The 26,848-nt window shown below is 37.5% G+C and overlaps 2 protein-coding genes across 4 annotated transcripts in view; one reads left to right on the forward strand and one right to left on the reverse strand.

Moving 5' to 3' along the window:
- The window catches only part of LOC144960186 (A disintegrin and metalloproteinase with thrombospondin motifs adt-2-like), a 40,829-nt gene extending 37,788 nt beyond the window's left edge, over nucleotides 1-3,041 (forward strand). For 2 of the 3 annotated variants that reach the window (XM_078893216.1, XM_078893219.1), the window contains exon 13: nucleotides 298-3,041. The gene's annotated coding sequence lies outside the window, so the exon portion shown is untranslated. The remainder of the gene's footprint in view (nucleotides 1-297) is intronic. The other variant, XM_078893217.1, reaches the window with a different exon arrangement.
- Nucleotides 3,042-7,834: 4,793 nt separating this feature from the next.
- On the reverse strand, nucleotides 7,835-25,776 carry LOC144959790 (A disintegrin and metalloproteinase with thrombospondin motifs 20-like). Its single transcript, XM_078892540.1, has 10 exons — nucleotides 25,714-25,776; nucleotides 22,775-22,998; nucleotides 21,756-21,846; nucleotides 20,365-20,456; nucleotides 16,794-16,933; nucleotides 16,111-16,320; nucleotides 14,039-14,235; nucleotides 12,076-12,235; nucleotides 10,817-11,034; nucleotides 7,835-8,995 (listed from the first exon to the last, which is right to left on the reverse strand). Exons 2-10 carry the CDS (start codon nucleotides 22,990-22,992, stop codon nucleotides 8,807-8,809), a joined length of 1,515 nt encoding a protein of 504 aa, XP_078748666.1. The 5' UTR covers nucleotides 22,993-22,998; nucleotides 25,714-25,776; the 3' UTR covers nucleotides 7,835-8,806.
- Nucleotides 25,777-26,848: the final 1,072 nt, after the last annotated feature.

Consider the following 26,848-nt stretch of genomic DNA (forward strand, 5'->3'; position numbering starts at 1 on the left):
AACAAAGGCCTGAGTGACGTCATCTGCATACTATCTATATTGATTAAACTCGTTTTTATTTTTTATTTTACATTGCAATTACACTTACTCGTAAGCTCGTAATGCTATTTGGCACGATAAAAATAACTCCGTTAATAAATACAACGACACGAAAGAATCGTTTATCATGACACCCCTTTTGCAGGCCCTAATAGGAATAAACCAGTTAAGCTTAAAGTACACTGAAGACCGATTGTCACCTAATCATTGTTATTGACTTCAACAATTTATAGATAGTTTGAAGTTGAAGTCACTCAGGTCTTTGTTATTGTTTTTTTTGCCATCCGCGTTTGTGAGTAATTCTCACTGAACTGTATTCACCGGGGAGCTGCAAGGTCTGGGCCGGACGTCCCGCTTGCTGAAAGGAAATTGATGTGCATTTCGAACCCAACACCTCTTATTTCCAGGTCCATTGATTGCCGCGTAATCCTGTCTGACAGAGATTACTGTATATGGCCTCTCATGTATTATTGTTTCCATAACAGCACCTTCCCGCGGTGTTTCCTGTTTCTACTGAGTTTGTTATGGGCGCGACCGAGTCCCCGGCGGTATAACCGGGCTAGTGAGTAGGTGGGACCCCCCTTCCTCTTAAGGTGCAGGAGACAGAACCCACCGGTGAGTGGTACACGCTCTGCTCCTCACCCACCCACCTCGCACTCATCCTGTAGTGTGGTGTCCTCTGTATGTCCTGACTTTTCTTAATCTACCCCTATAGCTCATACTTATTCCAAGTGATGTAACTTTAACACTTCTATACTCCCTCTTTGGTCGGCCTGTGGCCCATATCTTCTGTATGAATGACTATCTGTAATTGATTGTAATCATGTATCGTTCTTAAAAAATTGAGATTTTTAGGGGAAAGGGCTGGTATCCCTTTGTTTAAGGCCCGCAGAATCTCTCATCGACACAAATGACCCAGGACGTGACGATCCTCTGTTTATGAAATATGGCCCTTTAGGCAGAAATAATGACTGAAATAGATAACTGCAAGCCAGGAAACAGTAGAGGGCGGGGAAAGGGCGACCGTCAATCATGAAAGAGACTGTCGGAAAGACAGAATGAAGGCTACTTGACTAAACCATATAAAAATTAATTACATGAGGAACATGCATCTGCAGCTCAACTCCTGATGTTATGCAGCTGACAAGGAATACAGGTTAGGGTGGGAAGACAGAAAAGAGACTACCCAGCATGCCATGACAAACAAAAGGAAATCATACGAGCTCGGACGTCGCCTCGAAAAAGGTCCGCGCCAGACAGTGAGTACCCAGGCTGATCTGCGCGAAAAGTCAGCTCCTGGGACAAAGACATTCCAGAAACATTTGAATATTTTACAACTTAACATTTGTGGAATCAGGAATAAAAAGACAGAGCTGAAGAAATTGTTAAATGAAAAGGAAGTTCACATTCCTTTACTTCAGGAAACCCTGTATAAAAATAGCGATCCTTATATTGCTGGTTATACCTACTATACCTGCAAATGTGACGACTGCCGTGGTATTATTACTGATATAAGAAATGACATCACGGGAGATATTACTTCTATACCATCACAGAACTCAACCGATGTACAGAAAGTCACCTTATGGCACCTAAATAAGAAATTTACCATTTACAATATTTACAGCCCTCCTCGGTGTACTATAAACCTAACAGATCTAAACAGTTCCCAATACAACAACACAATAATTGCTGGTGACTTCAATGGCCACTCTCCACTATGGGGATACAAACATTTAAACAACACAGGAAAAGAACTAGAAAAGCTTTGCAATACAACCAACCTCACCATTTTACAAAATGCAGACTCAGTCCCCACCCTTCTTCACAGAGCTAATAGTCCCTGAGTCATCCCGATCTAACCATCATCTCCTCTGACCTTCTGAATTCTTGTCATATAAAAGTCCTTGATGAAATAGGCAGTGTCCATAAACCAATTTTAACACAAATAACATTTCAAACACAGAAGAAAACATTTGAGCAGAAATCCAAATGGAATTTCAAGAAAGCAAACTGGGATGTTTTCACAGCAACATTAGATGACCAGCTTCCAAAAATTACAGATACATCAAGTGTAGAACATTTAAACGAAGCCCTCACCAAAGCCATTCTTGCAGCTGCAAAAGCAGGAATTCCAAGAGGTAGTCGACAAAATTACAAACCCTTCTGGAGCAAAGAAATTGAAAAAGCAGTAAATGCAAGAAAGGAAACAAGGAAAAACTTAGAGGAAAACAAAACCATTAAAAACAAGATTGAGTCAATAAAGCATCTACAATTGTCAAAAGAACTATTAACAACGCTACAAGAAAGAAATGGGCAGACACATGCGCTAATATTGACCTCAATCATAATGGGTAAAAAGCATGGGCCTTACTTAATAATCTTAACAATGAAACCCCGAAAACCAACCCAAAGCCCATGAAAACTACAGAAGGAATAATCGTAGATGACAAAAAAAGCCATAATCTTTAAGTAAGTAACGGTATTCACCAGACTACAAAAGATCATGGTTAAACAAAGTTTTGTGGGTTGACCAGTTGTACTTCCGGATGGCAATGTTGTGAACTCCTAAGCCAAGCGCATACTATCTATATCGAAGGTGAAGGGAAGTGGTGATTTATCGAAAAATAATCAGTCATTTTTTATCTTCACTTTTAACTCTCTCCTTACCACCTACAGCAAAATCGTCACATTTGTTACGACACAAGATACATTTTTAAAAATTCAGATTAATTTTGTACATCACAAACTTTGAAGAAGGATCTTAGTTTAATTAATAAGAACAAAAAGTTGTTTTGTAGAGAGATTGTTTGAGTTTAAAAAATCATTTTTTTCTGCTGGGTAAGTCTGCCATTTTGGGAAAATACCGAAAATGATCGGTAAGGAGAAAGTTAAATCATAATTTTCCGTGCTCTGCGACAACCTAATCTTGCATTGATTATGGATATAACTTGTTTCTATATCATTTGAATAGAATAAACAAATGAACGTAATACTCATAATGTCATGGTTTTTGGTGTTTATTTGTTTGTTTTTTGTTTGGTTTGTTTTTCTTGGTTTTTTTGTTTGTTTTGGACACTTTAAATAAAAAATGTGCCCCATCGTATCAAAACGGTATTATGTCAGAACGAAACCAATGCTTAAAAGAAGAATTAAATGTTAAAACTGGTCAAAAATATAAACTGTTGGCATTAGCACCCTGAAATATGGTATCCATTCTTCTCAATGAAACATAGAAACTCAACACAAGTCTGATATTTCTGGCTATAAATTCAATTTTCAAAACCTTTACCAACCCGACTTAATACCGTTTTGAGGCGAAGGGTCACACATAATCTGTTGCTAATCTCGTCTTACGTTAAGAATCTATCTAATGTTTTGATAATATCTACTGATATATCTATTGACTTTTAAAAAAAATATTGTTATAGACAACTTTACAACTGTGGTGTTCTAATACCGTTTTTGACTTTTGTAAAATACGATTCAATAGTCTGATGTCACGCCGCCCGGCAACGGCGGCCATCTTGGTTCTAAACAAAGAAAATCATTACTTTTTATTCTTCATGCTGGCTAGAACTTTTCATTCCCTTTTCATATGCCTTGTGATCAGAATGTGTAAAAGTCAAAACATGATCAAATTTATGGGGTTTTTTTTTCTCTGGAAACCTTTTATGCTCGCCGGAGAAATATCTCATACGGGCGTCCGCTATTGTTCCGATAGTTTAGAGCCAGTGTTACTAAGTTACCATGCGTCTTTAGGAAGGAAGTGACGTTACGACTGTTGAAGAGTATTGGTATACACCCTCCAAAGCCCGGGTTTGGCCTCGGTCAGAAGATCTGATAATTATTATTTTAAAAACCCGATATAGACAATAAAGATAATTTCTTAAAGATTTTATTAGGCCAGTTTGAGAATACAGGAATGAATAAAGATAAGTATTGAATTGAAAGCTTACTGTGGACGTTTCGGGTCTCCCCTTTATAAAAAAAACACGATGAATGTGAATGAAACACGGAGGACGTGTGGGAAATGCGTGAATGGCGTAGTTAAGGTGAAAAAACAAAATCAATCACCGACAGAGACAAAACTGTCAACGGCCAGGTACTCATTTTACATCTGAGTATGGTGAGAGAATGATGTGAGTTAAAAGACTTTTTCAAGGATTCAACTATTCGCCGCTTCAAGCGGGACTCGAACCCAGGACCGCCCTATCCAAAGGTGTATTTCATGTCATAATATCATACAGCATCATAAGACATTTCTTACAATGTCAAAGACACAAAATTCATATTTTTAAAATTTTTTATTGTAACTTCACACCGAGTGGTCTAAATTATCCCGACTTTATACCGTTTTTAGACGATGGGTCACATATGTGACCCCTCGTCTCAAAACGGTATTATGTCGGGATGGACCAGATGCAATAAAGTCAAATTATAGTTAAACTGGTCAAATATATAAAACGTTGGTATTTAGCACAGTAACATATGATATTCCTTCTCCTCTATAAAGCACATAAATTCAATTTAAGCATCATTTTTCTGGCTACAAATTCAATTTTCAACATCTTAATCATCCCGACTTAATACCGATTTGAAACGAAGGGTCACATACTATTATGCTGGATAATGTTAACTTTAACCTCACATTTTAACATCAGGTTTAATCCAACGTATTACGTTGGCACCAATTGTTGAAATAGGAAATAACTAACACACACACACACACACACACACACACATAAACACATTGTATTCCACTATGGTAGTGCGGCTATGTGGTCTTGTGGTATGACACTCGCTTTCTGATCGGAAGGTCTTGGGTCCGAGCCTCGCGCTCGGCTCATAGTTGAATCCTTGGAAAAGGCTCTTTACTCACATTCTCTCACCGTACTCAGGTGTAAAATGAGTACCTGGCCGTTAACAGCGTTTTCTTTGTCCGAAAAATTGTAATATCGCCTAACAGGTCCTACATGTTAAATGTTGCTGTTGACCAGGGACCCCTTGTAAAGCTCTTTGAGCACATTCAGTGGACATTGCGCTATATAGAGCTCATTTTTTTTAACGTCAAATTTTAACATCCGGTTTAATCCAACGTAATACTGAAGTAAGACGGTTGGCACAAATAGTTGAAATAGGATCAAAAAAGGAAATAACTTACACACGCACACACCCACACACACACACACACACACACACACACACACACACACACATTGGACTTGTCTTTTGACGTAATTTTTTTTGGCAGTGCCAGGCTATATATATATATATATATATATATATATATATATATATATATATATGTTAACGATGGCTACGTTTAGACATAATAACTGTTATGGTAAGCGGGTTAGTTCCTCAACTAATTTTGTTCAGCGTCTTTTGTGTTTGGCCAAGCGTTCAAGTTCAGAGAGTCTTGTGTTTCCTATGTCCATGAAAAGGAAAGCCCCGCTAGACGACCATACTCCACGCGCCATAGAAAAACTCAAGTTTTTTTTTTTGTTTTTGTTTTTACATCTGGTTCACTTCGACGTATCCAGTACCGAAGTGAGACGGTAGGGCACCAATTAACCAGTAGATTTTTGACCAATCAAAACATGGGATTTGTGACACACCTTCACACGTGCTCGGACAAACATAGTTGGTTGTTTATAAACAATAACGTGAACGAATTTGACCTCCATCTGATCGTTGTTATTGTTTTTATATTGACAAATGGGTGAGTAGTTATCACGTGGTTTTCTCGATCAGATTATAAACTTTTAAGTTTACACATAGTTTTCTGTGTTGATTCTACTGATGAAGAGGTAGAACAGTGGGTATTTTACTTAACACATGCCATCTATAGAAAAACATGTGTGTGTAGTTTGCTGTGTTTACCAATCACTGCCATTGTTTACATTATGACGATTGTCTGAGAGGCGTGGTTATCTACCTGTTAATTGTTCCAAAAAGGTCAAAAAGGAAACCACGCACACACACAAAACAAACATAACACATACAAACACATTGAATTCCACTCTGATATTACGGCGCTTACAGAGTGGATGCGACCGTAGCCATCGTTAACTTATAGCCTGACACTGACAAAAATATAATGACGTCAAAATGCCGGTCTTTGGCCACAAAAGAAAGCAAATCGTGAGTTGTATTCAATAGTTCAACCAATGGGACCACTTGTTTCCATGAGCTCTACTAACGATCACTCACTAGGCGGTGCAAAAAAACAAATAATGACGTCAAAATGCCAGTCTTTTTTGGTTTCAGTGTCAGGCTATAACTTAACGATGGCTACGATGCGACAGACACAATTATTATGATAAGCGGTTTATGCCCTCAAAAAATTGTGTCCATCATCTTTTGTTTTTTGGCCATATGTTCGAGTTCAGAGAGACTTTTTCTATCTACGTCCATGAAACAGGGGCGATCTCGAGAGACTGAGCCTTCTTTGGTGAGGGCCATAAGAGTTCGTCTCACTAGATGACGATCAGACTCCATGCGATGGGTGTACCCGAGATAACTTGCGTGTCCCTTGTGGCCATGTGATCTTGTGGTATGACACTCGCTTACGGATCGGAACGTTCTGGGTTCGACCCTCGTTCGTGGGCTTAGTTGATTCCTTGGAAAAAGGCTATTTACTCACATTCTCTCACCGTACGCAGTGTAAAATAAGTACTTGACCGTTAACAAGAAAAGGGAGCCCTCTGGATGGACTGAGCCTTCTTTGGTGAGGGTGATAAGAGTGTGTCTCACTAGACCACAAGACTATCAGGCTCCATGCATAGGATGTGCCCAAGATATGATAAGTGCCCAGAGCTTGTGTTTTACACGAGATTGAGCGCTGTATAAATGTGTATTATTATTATTATTATCATTATTATTATTATTATTATTATTATTATTATTATTATTATTATTATTATTATTATTATTATTACTATTATTATTATTATTTTTATTATAAGTGTCTTTTAGAGCTTTTTGTGGATATTTTTACCGTTCCGTAACGATGGTTTTCGGGGCATTTTTCCATTTAAACGGCGTCGCTCGTCTATAACTTTAACTCATTCAATCCTAGATATTTTCAAAAATGAAAAAAAATGTATTAAAGATGAGCATGTACATAGATAGTTTTATTCAACTATCATTATCATGTAAGAACTAAAAAAAACATTAGCATCGATACTGCGCCTATAATTTGTCTCAGAAAAATATAATAAACAGGGATGGGGTAAAAGTAACCCTGGTAAACTACGGATATAGTCGGTGTTAGGGTTGAGTGAGTTAAAAAAACAAGCAAGAAAGAAAGACTCTATTGGAACGGAAGCCAATGGGAGAACGACTGCTAAAAGCAAGGTTCTACTCAAAATATGCTTAATTAATTGACAGTAATTGTTTGTTATGCTCCACGACAGGACAAGAGTGAGGACGAAATATAAAGCTTTTATCATAAGCTAAATCAAACAAGTACAAGAGACCCCAAAGCATGACGTAGGTACATATAATGCTTGGTGACCTGAAAGCAAAGGTTGGACGAGATAATGACTGTAAAAATAAAACCATCTTTACGGGACTGCGTTTTATGAAAGATATGAAATTAACTCAAGACATTAACAATGCATGACTGACTGTAATGCAGAATTCAGACTTAAATGATTTTATTTTTATATGACAAACACCAAGAAGAATTTTTAAAAATCGTAATTATTTGTAAGATGTCGAGTTCCTGTATGTGTGTTCGCCACACACACACACACACACACACACACATATATATATATATATATATATATATATATATACGATTTATAAAAACAGTTCATGTTTACTTATGGCACATCAGTCGTTTCCACCCGTCGTCAAGGTAAACTAAAAGCCAGATACTGATAAAAAATATAACGTCACAAAAGAAGATGACGATTACCAAACGAAAGTAAAACGTGAATATCTAGTTGTTCGGAGTGCTCGAGGAAACAGTTCATGATTCCATTGGCTGACTTATTGATTACAAATCACAATGGGGATGATCTATAGATAGATCGAAGATGACGTCACTCCAGCCTTTGTTGTTGTATTTTGCCATCCGCGTTTATGAGAAATTCTCACTAAACTGTATCAACCTGACTATAAACGCTCATGGTTACACACAGTTTTGTTGTTGGTCCGTTTTACTTCAAGATGGCAATGTTATGAGTTTCTCAGCCAAGCGCATACTATCTATATTACCTTTCCATGTGATCGAGGTCATTGGTCACATTGCAAAATGCGGTCAAATTGACCCACATAGTGAATAGTGTTCACAGTTTGAGAAATATCCAACGTTACAATTAGTCATTTTGCTCAGCATGACTCATGGGTATGTTTACAACTTTCATAAACAAAGCAGCGTGGTTACATTAATTCATTGAGAAATGTCCAATCGTTGTTCAGCAAGAAATCATGTGATTATGACTAGGTTGGACGAAAACATGAATATAGCTAGTATGCGCTTGGCTAAAAAGCTCACAACATTGCCATCCGGAAGTATAACGCACCAACACACAAAACTATGAGTAACCATGAACTTTTATAGTCTGGTTAATACAGTTTAGTGAGAATCACTCACAAACGCGGATGGCAAAATACAATAACAAATGCTTGAGTACTTCGTTCTATCTATAGCTCACTCCCAGTAACCTTTCCCCGTGATCTTCGACTTCTCTTATGACGAATTTTTTGGTTAGTATCGTCAGGCTTTTAGTTTGCAAAGGCCACGCTACACTTAACGACATGAACCACAGCACATTTCCCTCCAGCCGTCACCAGAGCAGCCAGATTGGCGGACAACGTCCCGGCAAGTCGACTGCCAATTTCCTGCCAACCAAGGCTGATCACCAAACGGACAATTATTGGACATGCGAGAGTCACCAGTTCTGGACCAAACACACCTGCCATTGTTACACCTCTTGTTCTGGAATTAAAGGATAGAAAATGTATATATTACTATATATATATATATATATATATATATATATATATATATATACATATATATATATGTGTGTGTGTGTGTGTGTGTGTGTGTGTTATTTTCTTGTTTTTTTTTGTTTTTTTTTTCTTTTTAAATTGTTATGCCTTTCCGCCACGACATAATAAGATATCGTCGCCTAGGCATTCCACGAAGGAATATAGATAGCTCATCAAACAAGATGTCTGATGTCAACAGGAATCACCCATGTTGTCCAAGTGAGCAAATTGGGGGTTAATAATCTTGCTCAAGTAAAAAAAACGAAAGTGCGTGAAGCGGGGCTCGAACTCGGGTCCTTCCGGGTCACAGTGCAATGCCTTAACCACTGAATAATCTCACAATAATGAAAGGTATTCCCATCAAATGACAAGAGTAAAACTACAATAATGGACTAATCTCACAATAATGGAGCCACGGAAGTTTCAACATACGGCACTGTTTAGAAACGTATTAATTTCTCTCTAATGTTGAAGTAATTTACATAATAACAAACATAATCTGTTTTATAACGCAGTACCAACCCAATGGGCTCAAGGCGCTTTATTAGGGGAAAAAACACAGCAAGACTTAACATGCTGGGCGAGACTTGACTCCTAAAAGGCGATAAGAGGATATTTTTTCTGGTACATTTCTTTATGCTTTGCCAGACAGTATTTCGTAGACACCTCTTCAGGGTACAGTGATAACAGAACTGTGGTGGAAACTAATTGGTCACATCTTACGCCGTTGTTTTGAAGGTACTGCCCCTTCCTACCTTTCGGAACTAATTGAAAGATATTCAAAACCCCGCCCCTTACGTTCGGCCAGTGATTCCACCAAACTAGTTGTCCCTCGAATACGGAAAAATGCTGGAATGAGATCCTTTTCTCATTTCGGACCCTCTGTTTGGAACGCCTTACCACAGAGCATTCGTGAAAAAGAATCTTTGTCTATTTTGAAACGTTTGCTTGAAACATATCTGTTTCGTTTTTAGTAGATGGTATGAGAAGCAAGATAGGTCTTCTGGCTTGTGTTGTGTTTTGAGCGTGTGTGTGTGTGTGTGTGTGTGTGTGTGTTTGAATGAGTATGTTTCAGTTAAAAATATTTGTAATTTAAGCGCTTAGAGTCTGGTGTCTCGGAATTATAGCGCTATATAAGTTTTCAGCATTATTATTATTATTATTATTATTATTATTATTATTATTATTATTATTATTATTATTATTATTATTATTATTATTATTATTTATAACATCCGAGCCCCAACTGCAATGACAGAATATTTCCAACTTGGCAACAAATATGTAGGGAGACCACCAACTTCAATAATAACTACCCTGAACCAGGATTTCTCTACATTTCAGCAATTTATAGATTCAGATGAGGCCGAATTAATCCATAAAGAACTAAGAGAAACTGCAGTGCCCTCCGTACTTAAGTCACAACAAGATCTTGACAGCCTCAAAACTCTGGCCTAGGACTGTGACCAATGGAAACAATTAACAACATGGATGGAGAGAGCAGCTATACTCCTCGAATTAAAAAAAAATATGTAGCTGAATCACACAATTCTCAGCAAGCGTCATTAAAAATTGATCTTTTATGTCCACAATATCCATAATATCCGCTAAACGTGCTCAAAGCACTTTACAAGGGGTCCCTGGAAAACAGCAGCATTTGGCATGTAGGACGGGACATGAGGCCTGTTAGGCCATAATATTACATTCAGACTGCGAGGCTAATTACTTACTTATTTACTTACTTGTTATTCAGATTGATACCTACTCTTCCACATTTCATTCCCTCGGGTGTTTCGTAGATGTCCCAGTTCACCTGATAGCCGTCAAATCCAACCACACACGCCAGCTGGGAGCACAGACGATTGCCGTAACCGTTCATATAAAACAGTCGAGCCATGTCCGAGTCCTGCCCCACAAAATCTTTGCAAACTTGATCCGCCGTCCGTGACTCATCCACTTGGTTATTTTTTCTCTGTCCGTTTCCTTGACGGGATAGACATTAAAAAAGACTTGAGCTTTTATATGGATTAGTATCGTAACCATCGTGAAGTTATAGCCTGACACTGACCAAAAAAAATGACGTCAAAATGCCAGTCTTTGGCCACAAAAGAAAACAAATTGTGAGTTGTATTCAATAGTTCAACCAATGGGACCACTTGTTTCCATGAGCACTATTAACGACAACTCGCTAGGCGGTGCAAAAAACAAATAATGACGCCAAACTGCCAGTCTTTGGCCACAAAAGAAAACAAATTGTGAGTTGTATTCAATAGTTCAACCAATGGGACCACTTGTTTCCATGAGCACTATTAACGACAACTCGTTAAGCGGTGCAAAAACCAAAAAATGACGTCAAACTGCCAGTCCTTGAGGGTTCTAGTGCGAGGCTATATTATGTTAACGATGGCTACGGACGAATACTGTTTGAATATAAACTGACAGTCAGTGTTGTTGTCAGAAAGTACTGGTAGCTTGAGATCTAAAGAAAAAAAACCATCGTTGTCGTTAGTAGTGCTCATGGAAACGTGTTATTTCATTGGTTGAACTATTGAATACAACTCACGATTTGTTTTCTTTTGTGGCAAAAGACTGACATCTTGACGTCATATTTTGGTCAGTGTCAGGCTATAATAACTATAACTTTACGATGGCTACGTTAGTCAGGCAGAGCTCTTGTTACTGTGTTTTCTGGGTTTATCTATGTCACCATTTTAGTTGTGGAAATTTAAAAAGTAATTAACAAAAAAAAAAAATTAACGGAAAAAAAGAAAAAAACATAACAAATACGGAACGTTTGATCTCAAAACCCTTCTTCAGACAACATTTCTCTGTCGTCGAATAGGTTTTTCTTTTTTTTTGGTAATGAATTTAGGCTTTCAATATTTTTTCATGTTTGCTGAAGAAGGGTTCTGGGCCCGAAACTTTCCGTGTTTGGTATTTTGTCTTTTTTTTTAAAAAGCTGTTGTACTTATTTGTGCTTTTTCCTGCTTTCTCAATAAAATACACTTAATATTTTCCACATACCATTGCAAGAATTACAGCACATTTTCAAAGCGTCACCATAGCAACCGTTTTGTCTCATGAAAACATTGCAGTCGGGCTGATCCCCAAAAGGACATTGGTCGGACACACGGGGGTCTCCTCCGTCGCTGTTCACACATGCGCCTTGGTGACACACTTTGTTCTGGAAAGGAAACGTATAGATAGAATGAAGTTGACGTTACTCTGGTCTTTGTTATTGCTTTTTGTCATCCGCGTTTATGACTAATGCTCACTGAACTGTATTAACCCGACTATAAAAATTCATGGATACACACAGTGTTGTGTGTTCGTCCGATATACTTCCGGATGGCAATGTTATGAGCTTCTTAGCCTAGCGCATACTCTCTATAGAATAAAGTTGACATTGGTCTTTGTTATTCTTTTTGCCATCCGCGTTTATGAGTAATTCTCACTAAACCGTATTAACCCCTAGCCATCGTCAAGTAATAGCCTGACACCGTAGCCATCGTAAAGTTATAGCCTGACACTGACCAAAAAATGCTAAAATACCAGTCTTTGCTACAAAAGAAAACAAATCGTGAGTTGTATTCAATAGTTCAACCAATGAAATAACTTGTTTCCTTGAGCTCTGCTAACGACAACTCACTAGACGCTACACAAACCTAAAATAATGACGTCAAACTGCCAGTGCGAGAGGGTTCTTGCGTAGATGCTGAGGGCTTGGCAAGGAATCTCACAACATTGCCATCCTGAAGTTTCACGGACCAACACACAAAACTATGTGTAACCTTGAACGTTTATAGTCTGGTTAATACGGTTTAGTGATAATTACTCATAGACGCGGATGGCAAAAAACCAATAACAAAGACATATCTATAGACAGTATGCGGTTGGCTCAGAAGCTCACAACATTGCCATCCGGAAGTATAACCGACCAACACACAAAACTATGTCTAACCTTAAACGTTCATACTCTGGTTAATACAGTTTAATGTGAATTACTCATAAACGCTGATGGCCAAAACCCATAACAAATAATAATAATAATAATAATAATAATAATAATAATAATAATAATAATAATAATAATAATAAATGGCATTTATATAGCGCTTTACCCCGTTGTCACGGGCTCTCAGCGCTTTACAGTGATATAAAACAAAACATATTACAGTAAGAAAAGTTTGATGGAAACAAAATACGAATTCAATTTAACAACAACCAAATATGAAAATAGTATTACAACATTATGACGTAAAAAGATAAAACTTTTAGCGAGATATGAACGTTGCCAACGAATCCGAGCATCTCACGTGTGATGGGAGAGAGTTCCAAAAATGAGGGGGGGGGGTGGGGGGGCGAAAATTGAAAAGATTGTTCACCTATTTTACGCAATGGCTTAGGTTTGACAAGGATTGATTGGTCATTGCTTGACCTCAAGTTTCTATTGAGGAGATGTATGATTAGAAGGTCTTTAATATAGGAGGGAATGTTGGTGGTCAAAGACATGAGTGACGTCAACCTCATACAATCTATATCACTGTTTCCAAAAACAACGTTTGGAGACAGTGGGTACATGTTTACTTTTAATAATAATAATAATAATAATAATAATAATAATAATAATAATAATAATAATAATAAAATAATAATAATAATAATAATAATAATAATAATAATAATAATAATAATAATAATAATAATAATAATATAACAATAATAATATTAATAATAATAATAATAATAAATAATAATAATAATAATAATAATAATAATAATAATAATGATAATAATAGTAATAATAATAATAATAATAATAATAATAATAATAATAATAATAATAATAATAATAATAATAATAATAATAATAATAATAATAATAATAATAATAATAATAATAATGCTGAAAACTTATATAGCGCTATAACTCCGAGACACCAGACTCTAAGCGCTTGAATTACAAATCACTTTGGATGAAATATACCTTTCCACACTTGAGTCCTTGAGGAGTGGGTTGCATCTCCCAGAATACCTCTGGCCCGTTTGACCTGGTCATACAGGGCAGGCCAGAGCAGATGTTGTCACCGTAGGAGTCGATGGCCTCTCTGGCCACGAAGGAAGATGAGCCATATTCTCTCTTGCATGCCTCATCGGGTGTCATCATGCTGCCAAACCGTGGTCCTGGCGAGATATATATGCAATGGACAATATGGATGATATGCGTTTTGGTAAAGAAAGTAGTCACTTATTCCTCGCGCCAGAGTAATTGTATCAAAACACTATGTGTTTATTGATGCTGTGATCTTAGCCCCCTCTCCCCTCCACCCCCTCTTCCCCTCACCAATTGAACAAACAAACAGAAAAGAACTCACAACATTTGCCAGTCCGATAGAGCGTACGAACACAACAAAAAACGACATGGAACCTTTAATAGTTATTGTCTGTTTGATCGTAGCCTTTGTAAAGTTATAGCCTGACACTGACCAAAAAATGATGTCAAAATGCCAGTCTTTTGCCACAAAAGAAAACAAATCGTGATTTGTATTCAATAGATAGTATGCAGATGACGTCACTCAGGCCTTTGTTATTGTTTTTGCCATCCGCGTTTGTGAGTTGTTCTCACTAAACTGTTTTCACCAGACTATAAAAGTTCATGGTTACACAGAGTTTGTGTGTTGGTCCGTTATACTTCCGGATGGCAATGTTGTGAACTCCTTGGCCAAGCGCATTCAATCTATAGTTCAACCAATGAAATAACTTGTTTCCGTGAGCACTACTAACGACAACTCACTAGGCGGTGCAAAAATCAAATAATGACGTCAAACTGCCAGTCCTTTTAGATTTCAGTTATAGATAGAATGCGCTTGGCCAAGGAGTTCACAACATTGCCATCCGGAAGTATAACGGACCAATACACAAACTCTGTGTAACCATGAACTTTTGTAGTCTGGTTAATATAGTTTAGTGATAACAACTCACAAACGCGGATGGCAAAAACAATAACAAAGACCTGAGTGACGTCATCTGCATACTATCCATGACATAACGATGGCTACGTTGAACGTTTACAGTCTGGTTAATATCGTTTAGTGAAAATAAGTCACAAACGTGGATGGCAAAATATTGTTTTTATCTTTATGAGTAATTCCCACAAGACTCAAAGATTACACATAGTTTTGTGTGTTGGTCCGTTTTATTTCCGGATGGCAATGTTGTGAGTTTCTTAGTGGACAACAGCAACTTTTTATTCGCTAATCACCGCCATCTTATTTAAGATGTAAGCATATATCGGATGAATCGAGAATAGAGAGAGACTGACGATATACGGGGTTTCCAGAAAACTGGCAGCGTAAAATTAAATGAGAAAACGGTAAACATTGGCATTTCCGGGACACACCAGACGCGTTGTTTGCAAAATTTACATAAAAATAAACAAACACCTCTAAAGAACCAACACAACAATCTTATGTGGAAACTTAAGCGTTGAAATAAGGTCTAGAAAACCGTATGATAACCAGTCACCCATTTGGCAGTATAAAAACAATAACAATGATCAAAGAGAGAGAGTGAAAGAGAGAGAGAGAGAGAGAGAGAGAGAGAGAGAGAGAGAGAGAGAGAGAGAGAGAGTGTGTGTGTTCAATATCATTCAGGTCATTGTTTATAAACAACCATGTTTGTCCGAGCACATGTGAAAGTGTCTCACAAATTCCATGTTTATGATTGGTCAGGTATCTGCTGGTTAATAGGTTTCAACAGTCGTGGCGTCACTTCTCTCGTTATGACGTATGGTAACTTTGTAACTAGTTCTAGACTGTCCGAACAATGTTAAAAGCTTCTCCGACGAGCATAAAGCGTATCCAGAGAAGAAAAACATTATAAATCTGAACATGTTTTGACTTTTAAATATTCTGATTACATGACATGTGGAAAAGTTCTAGCCAGCATGAAGAATAAAATGTACCTATTTTCTTTGTTTAGAACCAACCTGCTAGTTGCTGGGCGGACGTAGCATTAGACTATTGAATCCTATTAGCGTCGTATTGACAACATACTCACCTCTTATGTTGGCGGAAGGATTCCACGAAGACAGACAGTTGTCTGCAGGAAGCGAGTTGAGTTTTGTTTTGATAGTACGGGCTGAGCACGAAGAGAAGAAGAAATGTTGTGGTGAATTTGGCGATGTCATGGCGTTCATGATCTTCCCGGAAGTAGAACTGCAATATGACGCGTCTTCGGTTCCATCATGGGGGGCTCCCAAAATATGACCTGTGGTGAAATACAACGTATGAAGTGACCAAGCATCATCTAACGGTATCAATCATGTCGGGGTGACCGTAATGCATATTATAAACGTTTAATCTTAACATGACGCCTGTTAGGTACTCATTTTACGCCTGATACGGCGAGAGAATGTAAGTAAAAAGCCTTGTCCAAGGACTCAACTATGCGCCGAGCGCGAGGCTCGAACCCAGGACCTTCCGATCCGAATATATATATATATATATATATATATATATATATGTGTGTGTGTACAATGTGTACATTTATATAGGTCTGACAGCTGAACGCAATTATGGGCCAATCTAGTTCAAGATTGTTGTAATGGACAATATTTTGCGTCATTAAAAGTTTTTTTGAGATTCCATTACTACAAGAAACCCCATAATAAATTGGGGTATCAGACCTGCAAATAAGTGCACGTAGGGCATGTGTAAACTTTGATTGTATTGAAGTCTCACCAATCTCATGGGCAGTGGATAGCACATCCATGTAGGTACCGTGTAATTCTACCACACCAATGGCTAGAGCTGAGCACACCTCTCCCTGGACAGCGTAGCCAAAGGCATTGTCAGAGGTGTACGAGTCAACCAGGTTATATCTGGAAATAAATGCAGAAATACCTACGTGAAATTTCAAAAAATGTGACGTCACTTCCCTCTAAATGAGGCATGGTAACTTAGTAACTGGCTTAAAACTATCGGAACAATGGCGGACGCCCTTATGAAATATTTCTCCGACGAGCATAAAAGAGTATCCAGAGGAAAAAAAAACCCATTATAAATCTGATCATGTTTTGAGTTTTACACATTCTGATCACAAGACATATGAAAAGTTCTAGCCAGCATGAAGAATAAAAAGTACATATTTTCTTTGTTTAGAACCACGCTGGCCGCCGTTGCTAGGCGACATAACATCAGACTATTGAATCTAATTTCCAAGGGAAAATTTAAAAAACCCTATTAAATAACACTAGAAATAAATAATTTGCCCTCAGAATGATCCAAAAAATGTGACCCCTTGTCTCATAACGGTATTATGTCGGGATGGACCAGATGCTAAAAAGTCAAATTATAGTTAAACTGGTCAAAAATATGAAACGTTGATATTTAGCACAGTAAAATATGATATTCCTTCTCCTCTATAAAGCACAGAAATTCAACTAAAGCACGATATTTCTGGCTACAAGATCCAATTTCAACATCTTAATCATCCCGACTTAATACCGTGTTGAGACGAGGGGTCACAAATTCTCCTTATTTCTGAATATAGGTTCTAAGGCAATAAACATTCCTTTTCTAAAAGATTTATTGACTCAAAGAAGAGAATACAGTTCTGTAGCTGGAGCCAAAAATTCGTATTTCTACGACTTTTTCGTAGTACTAGACAGGTCTGTAAATGTTACCGTATAGATAGTTCGAAGATGACGCCACTCAGGTCTTTGTTATTGTTTTTTGCCATCCGCGTTTATGAGTAATGCTCACTGAACTGTATTAACCCGACCATAAACGTTCATGGATACACACAGTTTTGTGTGTTGGTCGGTTATACTTCCGGATGGCAATGTTATGAGCTTCTTAGCCAATCGCATACTATCTATTCTGTGTTATGTCTGGGTGAACAGTAGTCCTAAAATTGGATTTAGAGTGGAAAAGGGAGCGATCTTTTTTCCTGTTTTCGTCCAACCTGGTCATCGATCACATGATTTGTTGCTGTACAACGATTGGACATTTCTCAATGTGTTTAAACACGCTGCTTCGTTTTATGAAAGTTGTAAATCTGAATGATAAAAGTGCTGGTTGGATCGTAACGAATGGGACGATTTTCCTATGGTTGGTAAGGAGAGTGTTAAAAAAAATATCTCTCCTGTTTAGTTCCCTAGAAGCTGCATTTGACATAATATCTTTTTATCTACGCAAAACTTAGCGGACATCTTCAATCAAACATTCGAACATTCACGAACGCTGGATATTCATCAATGGGAACCGATATCAATACAAAAAAATCCTGAAAACTGAAAGGACCTCCAAAAACAGTTGAGACCAAGTTTGACCCCTCGTCTCAAAACGGTATTAAGTCGGGATGATTAAGCTGTTGAAAATGGAATTTGCAGCCAGAAATATGATGCTTAAGTTGAATTTATGTGCTTTATAGAGGAGAAGGAATATAATATTTTTCTGTGATAAATACCAACGTTTTATATTTTTGACCAGTTTAACTATAATTCGACTTTTTAGCATCTGGTCCATCCCGACATAATACCGTTTTGAGACGAGGGCTCACAATTATGCTGCTTAGTTAGTATAATGAGAAAATTACTCTTCCTTATCATATCAAATACGATCAGGACCATTTATTAAAAATTGTATGTCATACAGTCAAATTGGATTCGGGAAGAAGATAAATACTGCGGATGTAGTTTGGAGTCACAGATGGCCCGTTGCCAATTCATTATCATTATCAACATCATCATCATCATCATCATCATCACCATCATTATCATCATCATTATCATCATCATCATCATCATCATCATCATCATCATCATCATCATCATCATCATCATTATCATCATCATCATCATCATCATCATCGTCGTCGTCATCATCATCATCATCATCATCATCATCATCATCAATTTAATTATTGTTATTGTCATTATTACCAGTAAGTAGTCGTTCAGAGCCATTCGGTCCATGGAATTGGAGTTTATCCCGGTTTCTATAGCGTGAAAATGATACCAATTGATTTTTGCTTGCTATCCTTTGGATAGGACACTAGTCTATCGCAAGGTACTTCCAGCCAAATCTAGCAGCTACCCATTCACTGCTGGACGGGATCGATCTCGGTCACTTTGCTCGTGGAGCGGTGTAAAACCGCTCTTCCGGAATGGACATGTTTTTGGTTTCAGACTGATAGCGTCTGATTTTCTAGTCTAAATAAATCCTGGTCGTCCATAAAGATCATCTATCCTCGCTCTTTCACGTCCAGTAATCTCTGGAATCGGCCTGGACACCCGGCAACTAAAATAAAGTTAAACACATTTTGATTCACTATGTAACCTATTAATTATAGATAGAATGAAGTTAACGTCACTCAAGGCTTTGTTATTGTTTATTGCTATCCGCGTTTATGAGTAATTCTCACTGATCTGTATCATCCAGATATACAAAGTTCAATGTTACACATAGTTTTGTGTGTTGGTTCGTTATACTTCCGGATGGAAATGTTGTAAGATTCTTAGCCAAGTGTATACTATCTATATTTTCGGATGGCAATGTTGTGAATTTCTTAGTTAAGCGGCCAGTATCTATAGATAGTATGGGCTTGCCTTAGAAGCTCACAACATTGCCACCCGGAAGTATAACGGACCAACACGCAATGCTCTGTGTAATCTTGATCGTTTATAGACTTGTTAATATAGTTTAGTGATAATTACTCATAAACATGGGTGGCAAAAAGCAATAACAAAGTCATGAGAGCCGTCATCTTCGTTTTATCTATAGATAGAATGCGCTTGGCCAAGGAGTTCACAACATTGCCATCCGGAAGTATAACGGACCAACACACAAACTCTGTGTAACCATGATCTTTTATAGTCTGGTTAATACAGTTTAGTGAGAACAACTCACAAACGCGGATGGCAAAAACAATAACAAAAGCCTGAGTGACGTCATCTTCGAACTATCTATAGATGGTTCGAAGATGACGTCACTCAGGTCTTTGTTATTTTTTTTTGCCATCCGCGTTTATGAGTAATGCTCACTGAACTGTATTAACCTGACTATAAACTTTCATGGATACACACATTTTTTTGTGTTGGTCCGTTATACTTCCGGATGGCAATGTTATGAGCTTCTTAGCCAAGCGCATATTATCTATATAAAAAAGTTTGATGATTTGTAAAGTTATGTTTTATTTCGTTGTTTTTTTTGTTTTTTTTTTTGTTTTTTTTTTTTTTTGTTTTTTTTTTTTGGGGGGGGGGGGGGGGGGGCTTTTTTGTTGTTTTTGTTGTTTTTGTTGTGTTTTTACCCAGTAAAGAGAATGGCCAGGTCGTATCTCTCAGTGTCGTAACTCGATGTGACAGCCTGTTCAAATTGGGTCAATGCCTCACTGTTGATTATCTGTGGAACAGAGAAGGAATGCAATTGACATCACTCAATTTTTTATTATTTTTCATAGACAGCAAGTTTTTCAATATTATCAAAAGAAAAAAAACCAGCCAGAAATCTTATATCCAATAGGATTCAATAGTCGTACCGTCACTTCCTTCCTAATGACGTATGGTAACTTAGTAACACTGGCTCTAAACTATCGGAACAATGGCGGACGCCGTATGAAATATTTCTCCGGCGAGCTTAAAAGCGTATCCAGAGGGGAAAAAACCCCATCAATTTGATCATGTTTTGACTTTTACACATTCTGATCACAAGGCATATGAAAAGGGAATGAAAAGTTCTCGCCAGCATGAAGAATAAAAAGTAAAGATTTTCTTTGTTTAGAACCAAGATGGCCGCCGTTGCCGGGCGCGTGACATCAGACTACTGAATCCAATAGGATTCAATAGTCGTAACATCACTTCCTTCCTAATGACGCATGGTAACTTAGCAACACTGGCTCTAAACTATCGGAACAATGGCGGACGCCCGTATGAATATTTCTCCGGCGAGCATAAAGGGTATCCAGAGGGAAAAAAGACACATACATTTGATCATGTTTTGACTTTTACACATTCTGATCACAAGGCATATGAAAAGTTCTAGCCAGCATGAAAAATAAAAAGGAATGATTTTCTTTGTTTAGAACCAAGATGGCCGCCGTTGCCGGGAGGCGTGACATCAGACTATTGAATCGTATTACTTTGGGGACTGATTCATCACGCCCGACATCAACCGCAGCCATCGTAAACTTATAGATAGTATGCGACTGGCGAAGAAGCTCACAGCATTGCCATCCATAAGTATCTTTGTTATTGTTTTTTGCTACCTGTGTTTATGATTAATTCTCACAAAACTGTATTATCCAGACTATAAACGTTAAGGTTACACATATTTTTGTGTGTTGGTTAATGTAAATGATAATGCTAGGATCTGTGGACTGTAAAAAGTCGATCTGATTATTTAGTAATGATGTTTTTAATGGGTTTGTTGTTGTTGGTTTGTTGTTGTCGGCTGAAGAAGGGTATTGACCCCGATACATTCCGTGTTTGGTATTATTATCTTTTTTGAAGATGTTAAACTCATATATTTTATTACTCAAGACAGTAAGGCAGTCTGTCGGAAAGTACTTTTTGGCATATTCAACAGACTCATCTACCCAATCACTGCTGGATGGTCAAGGGGTTGAGGCTGGGAGCGGGCGGGGGGGGGGGGGGGTGGGGGTGGAAAGTGGTGATGGTGGCGTGTAAACTACTTTCAACTTACATCTTTTCTATTGTGAGGCGTCAAAATATTGGTGTCCAGCAGAAACAACTCTCCAATTTGTAACTGGACGTATATACCGTATTTCTCTAGTCTGCTCAAAAAAAGGGGGGAGGGGAGGGGGGGGGGGGGGCACAACAAAACAAAAACATATAAATAGCTGGAAAAAATAGAAATCTTTGAAGACCATAGATCTGCCTCGTATTAACATTTTTCGTAAAATTACGACATTTTGGCTCCAATCACGAAACTTTCCGATTATTTTAAGTCATTAAAACTGATTGAAAATGGAAGTCAATGCCTGCTGCATAATTGTAAGGATTTTAAAGTGTTTTTGTTTTTTTTAATCATTATGAGGGCTCATTGGTGATTTATAAAGTTAGCTTCTAGCAACTACAATGTTTATCTCCTAAAAAGTACGATAAAAAAAGAATTATGATCATGCTCATGATGATGGTGATGATGATGCAAGTAATATTAACAATAGTGATAATGATAATAAAAATAATAATAATAATAATAATGATAATAATAATAATAATAATAATAATAATAACAATAATAATAATAATAATAATAATAATAGTAATAATAATAATAATAATAGTAATAATAATAAAAATAATAATAATAATAATAATAATAATAATAATAATAATAATAATAATAATAATAATAATAATAATAATAATAATAATAATAATAATAATAGTAAAATAATAACCACAAATCCAATCGTTAATAAAATAAAATAAATAAAATGAAAATAAAATTCCCTTCATTCATCCCATTGGGGAAATTTGTCTCTAGCGTCTATTCCAAGGGAAGACTGGAATAACCCAGGCGTCAGCCGCAGTGCAGCGCCGAAAATTGAGCTCGGGCGAGGTGAATTGCTCAAGGCCACACATCGCAGCGGGTATTCGAACTCAGTACCCACAGCTGAGCTACGCTGAGCACACCCATTCCTATAACCCTCACCTCCACCACCCAATCAAAGAAGTATCAAAATCGGCGTGGCTTACGTCTTCATAATCTGATTGACTTCGTGGAAAGTACTGTTCATTTCCCGCCAAAACTCCATGTCTCCAGTCTTTCCCGTCACCTTTTCCCATTTCGCCATTCCTGCTTTGTCTAAATAGACTTTGACTTCTCCCACGTGCTTCCTTGCTGACGTCGTCGTTGTACATACTGACGTCATCAGCACAATGGCCGTCAGCAGATATCGATAAAAGTTGGACATGCTTCGCTGAAAAGAAGATAGATAACAACGTAGAAGGATTATATTAAAATTATTTTTTATTCAAATCATTCGATTCTGTAACATCTTGATTCGATGATTCAATGTCCAAGATAATGATGATGATGATAATGATGATGATAATGATGATGATGATGATGATGATGATGATGATGATGATGATGATGGTTATTATTATTATTTATTATTATTATTATTATCATCATCATCATCATCATCATCATTATTATTATTATTATTATTATTATTATTATTATTATTATTATTATTATTATTATTATTATTATTATCATTATTATTTTTATGATTTCAATTTCAATCATAATGAAAATGATGAATATTTGAAAAGTTCTTATAGAACTTGATAGCAATTCGTTTAAATTTGGCGCACGTATTGTCCGTACTTTCGGTTAGCTTGTTGTAACATCCATTAATCCTTGTTCTCAATCCAATGTTCTTTTACCAATAAATGATCACACAGCTTGGATGGTCTCCCTTACACGACAGCTGAAAGAACAACTCCTGACTCGCATGTTCAAAACACTCTTCAACAGTCGTAACGTCACTTCCCTCGTAATGACGCATGGTAACTGAGTAACTGGCTCTAAACTATCGGAACAATGGCGAATGCCCTTATGAAATATTTCTCCGACGAGCATAAAAGCGTATCCAGAGGGGAAAAAAACACATTATAAATCTGATCATGTTTTGACTTTTACACATTCTGATCACAAGACATATGAAAAGTTCTAGCCAGGATGAAGAATAAAAAGTACCGATTTTCTTTGTTTAGAGCCACGATGGCCGCCGTTGCTGGGCGACGTGACATCAGACTATTGAATCTAATTACGGCCATCCCACCATAACAACTTGACTTACAACGAAATTCACGCATTCAAAGAAAAACCCACTCATAAAGACGAAAATACCAAACTAGAAACTCAAATATAATCTTCAAATATTCATTTGCACCCTGTACTATCAAAAACTGGAACGCTCTTCCCGAATCATGTGTGAACACAACAGAATTTAGAAACATTCAAAAGAAGATTTTCAAAAATTCCTCAGCCTTAACACCAACAATGGCTGTCCCACTCAACAACTCTCTCTCTGCCCTCGAATACAAATACTCAGAATTGAGTCGACATCCAGTAACATTCAGATTCATATTCATGAGGACAATAACATGAATGAAATTAACTCGCAATGGGAGCGATCGATATTCATGTTTTTGTCTAACCAGGTCATCAATCACATGATTTGTTGCTGTCCAACGATTGGATATATCTTAACAAATGTAAACACGTTGCTTTGTTTATCAAAGTTATAAACATACCCCTATGTCAAGCTGAACAAAATGCCCAATCGCGATGTTAGATACTTCAAAATCTGTGAACACTTTTCACATTTAGCAATGTGACCAATGACCTCAATCACATGGAAAATTAATATAGATCATGCCCATTAAATCCAATGTTTTGACATCCAATAATTAATTTAGAAGTTAATCTCCATTCACCTTTTTGAGTGAATGCATTATCTACCAAATTCAATCCATGCGTTTGGGGTCCAAGAAAAAGTACAATCACCTCTTCACACGGGACTGGAATTTCAGTCTTAATTAAGGTTTGTTTCTAAAAATGATTTGTTGTGATTGTGTGAGTTTTATTCACTACTAGAAATCATCGTGCCCTTAAAAAAAGTGTTTACATGTGTGCTGTTCTCTTAAAAGTATTCACTGTGTTGGTTACAACTGAGGGACAGAATCTGTGATAACCGCATATTTACCTCATACAATCACTTTAACGTTCTATAGATAGAATGCGCTTGGCCAAGAAGTTCACAACATTGCCATCCGGAAGTATAACGGACCAACACAAAAACTCTGTGTAACCATGAACTTTTATAGTCTGGTTAATACAGTTTAGTGAGAACAACTCACAAACGCGGATGGCAAAAACAATAACAAAGGCCTGAGTGACGTCATCTGCATACTATCTATAGATAGTTCGATGATGACGTCACTCAAGCATTTGTTGTTATATTTTGCCATCCGCGTTTGTGAGTTATTCTCACTGAACTGTATTAACCAGACTATAAAAGTTCATGGCTACACATACTTTGTGTGTTGGTCCGTTATACTTCCGGATGGCAATGTTATGAGCTTCTTAGCCAAGCGCATACTATCTATATAGCGCAATATCCACTCAATGTGCTCAAAGCGCTTTACAAAGGGTCCCTGACCAACAGCAACACGTAACGTGTAGAACCAGACATGACGCCTACTAGGCGATATTACATTTTTTTTTTCGACAGAGACAACGCTGTTAACGGCCATGTACTCATTTTACACCTGAGTACGGTGACAGAATGTGAGTAAAGAGCCTTTTCCAAGGACTCAACTATGCGCCGAGCGAGGCTCGAACCCAGGACCTTCCGATCCAGAACGACAACTAAGCATCGGAGTTGACGGAGTTGTAACAGTAAGGTCGCGGGTTCGAGCCCCCATCGCCGCCGCGAAGTTTATTTTATTCTCTGTCGTCTTCTTACACGTTCCTACTCACTTCATTTCTTGTTATTATCAACACAGTTTCAAAAGTTTATTCAATCTTAGGCTTTCGCTAATAAATCAACAATTTGATGAAAACATACATGAAAGTGGGAAAAAAACAAAACAAACTAATTTTAATTACAACTTTTTACCTTTAAACTCTGAGATTTACCAAACCACAATGTATAAAGTCAATCTCATGTTATACCTGATAGATATATGAAACTAACTTATATACGTATTTTAGCAGTCTAATTACCTCACTGTTGCGATGAATATTATCTCTAAATGTGACCCATTATCGCAAAGCAGTATTGTGTTGGGATGGTAGAAAAAAACAATTAAACCAAAATCACTTGAGCTTTTATATAGAGCAATATCTACAAAAACGTGCTCAAAGAGCTATACAAGGTATCCCAGGCCAACAGCAACATCTAACATTTAGGACGGGACATACAGCGACCATGATTACACATAACTTTGTGTGTTTGCGTTATATTTCCGGATGGCAATGTTGTGAGTTTCTTCGCCAAGCGCATACTATCTATAGAAAGTATGCACTTGGCTAGGAAGCTCACAACATTGCCATCCAGAAGAAAAAAGAACCAACACACAAAACTCTGTGTAACCTTGAATGTATATGGTCAGGTTAATATACAGTTCAGTGTGCATTACTCATGAACGCGGATGGCAAAAAACAATAACAAAGATCTGAGTGACTATCTATAAGAGCAATATCTACAAAACGTGATCAATGCCTTTTGCAAACGGTCTCTGACCAACAGATACGCAAAGTGCTTCCGTCAGATCTAACATCCCCAGGTACCCAATCACTGATGCAGTCGAGATATTTTTCCGACCCCCCTGTCCACTCAGCTAGGATTGGGTAGCTGGGTCCGCTAGATTTGGCGGAAAGTGCTTTTCGATAGACTAGCGTCGAATCCAAAAGGTAACAAGCAATTGCTATTGCCCGTTTCACCGTATAATAACCGGGATAAACTCAGGCTCCATGGGATACCCAACCACAGCTGAGTGGATAGAGGGGTCAGAAAAAAATCTCGACTGCACCCGCTTTCCAACTTGGTCTCTTGACGTGTGATGCAGGCGCTCTACCAACTGGGCTATAAAGATTCCCCCCCCCCCTTTTTTTTTTTGGTATCATTAACCAGTTACCCGCTATAGATAGTTCGAAGATTACGTCACTCAAGTCTTTGTTATTGTTTTTTGCCATCCGCGTTTATGAGTAATGCTCACTGAACTGTATTAACCTGACTATAAACGTTCATG

Source organism: Berghia stephanieae, chromosome 14 (genome assembly GCF_034508935.2).
Source record: "Berghia stephanieae isolate SIO BIC M18660-M18661 chromosome 14, UCSD_Bste_1.3, whole genome shotgun sequence".
Lineage (NCBI taxonomy): Eukaryota > Metazoa > Mollusca > Gastropoda > Nudibranchia > Aeolidiidae > Berghia > Berghia stephanieae.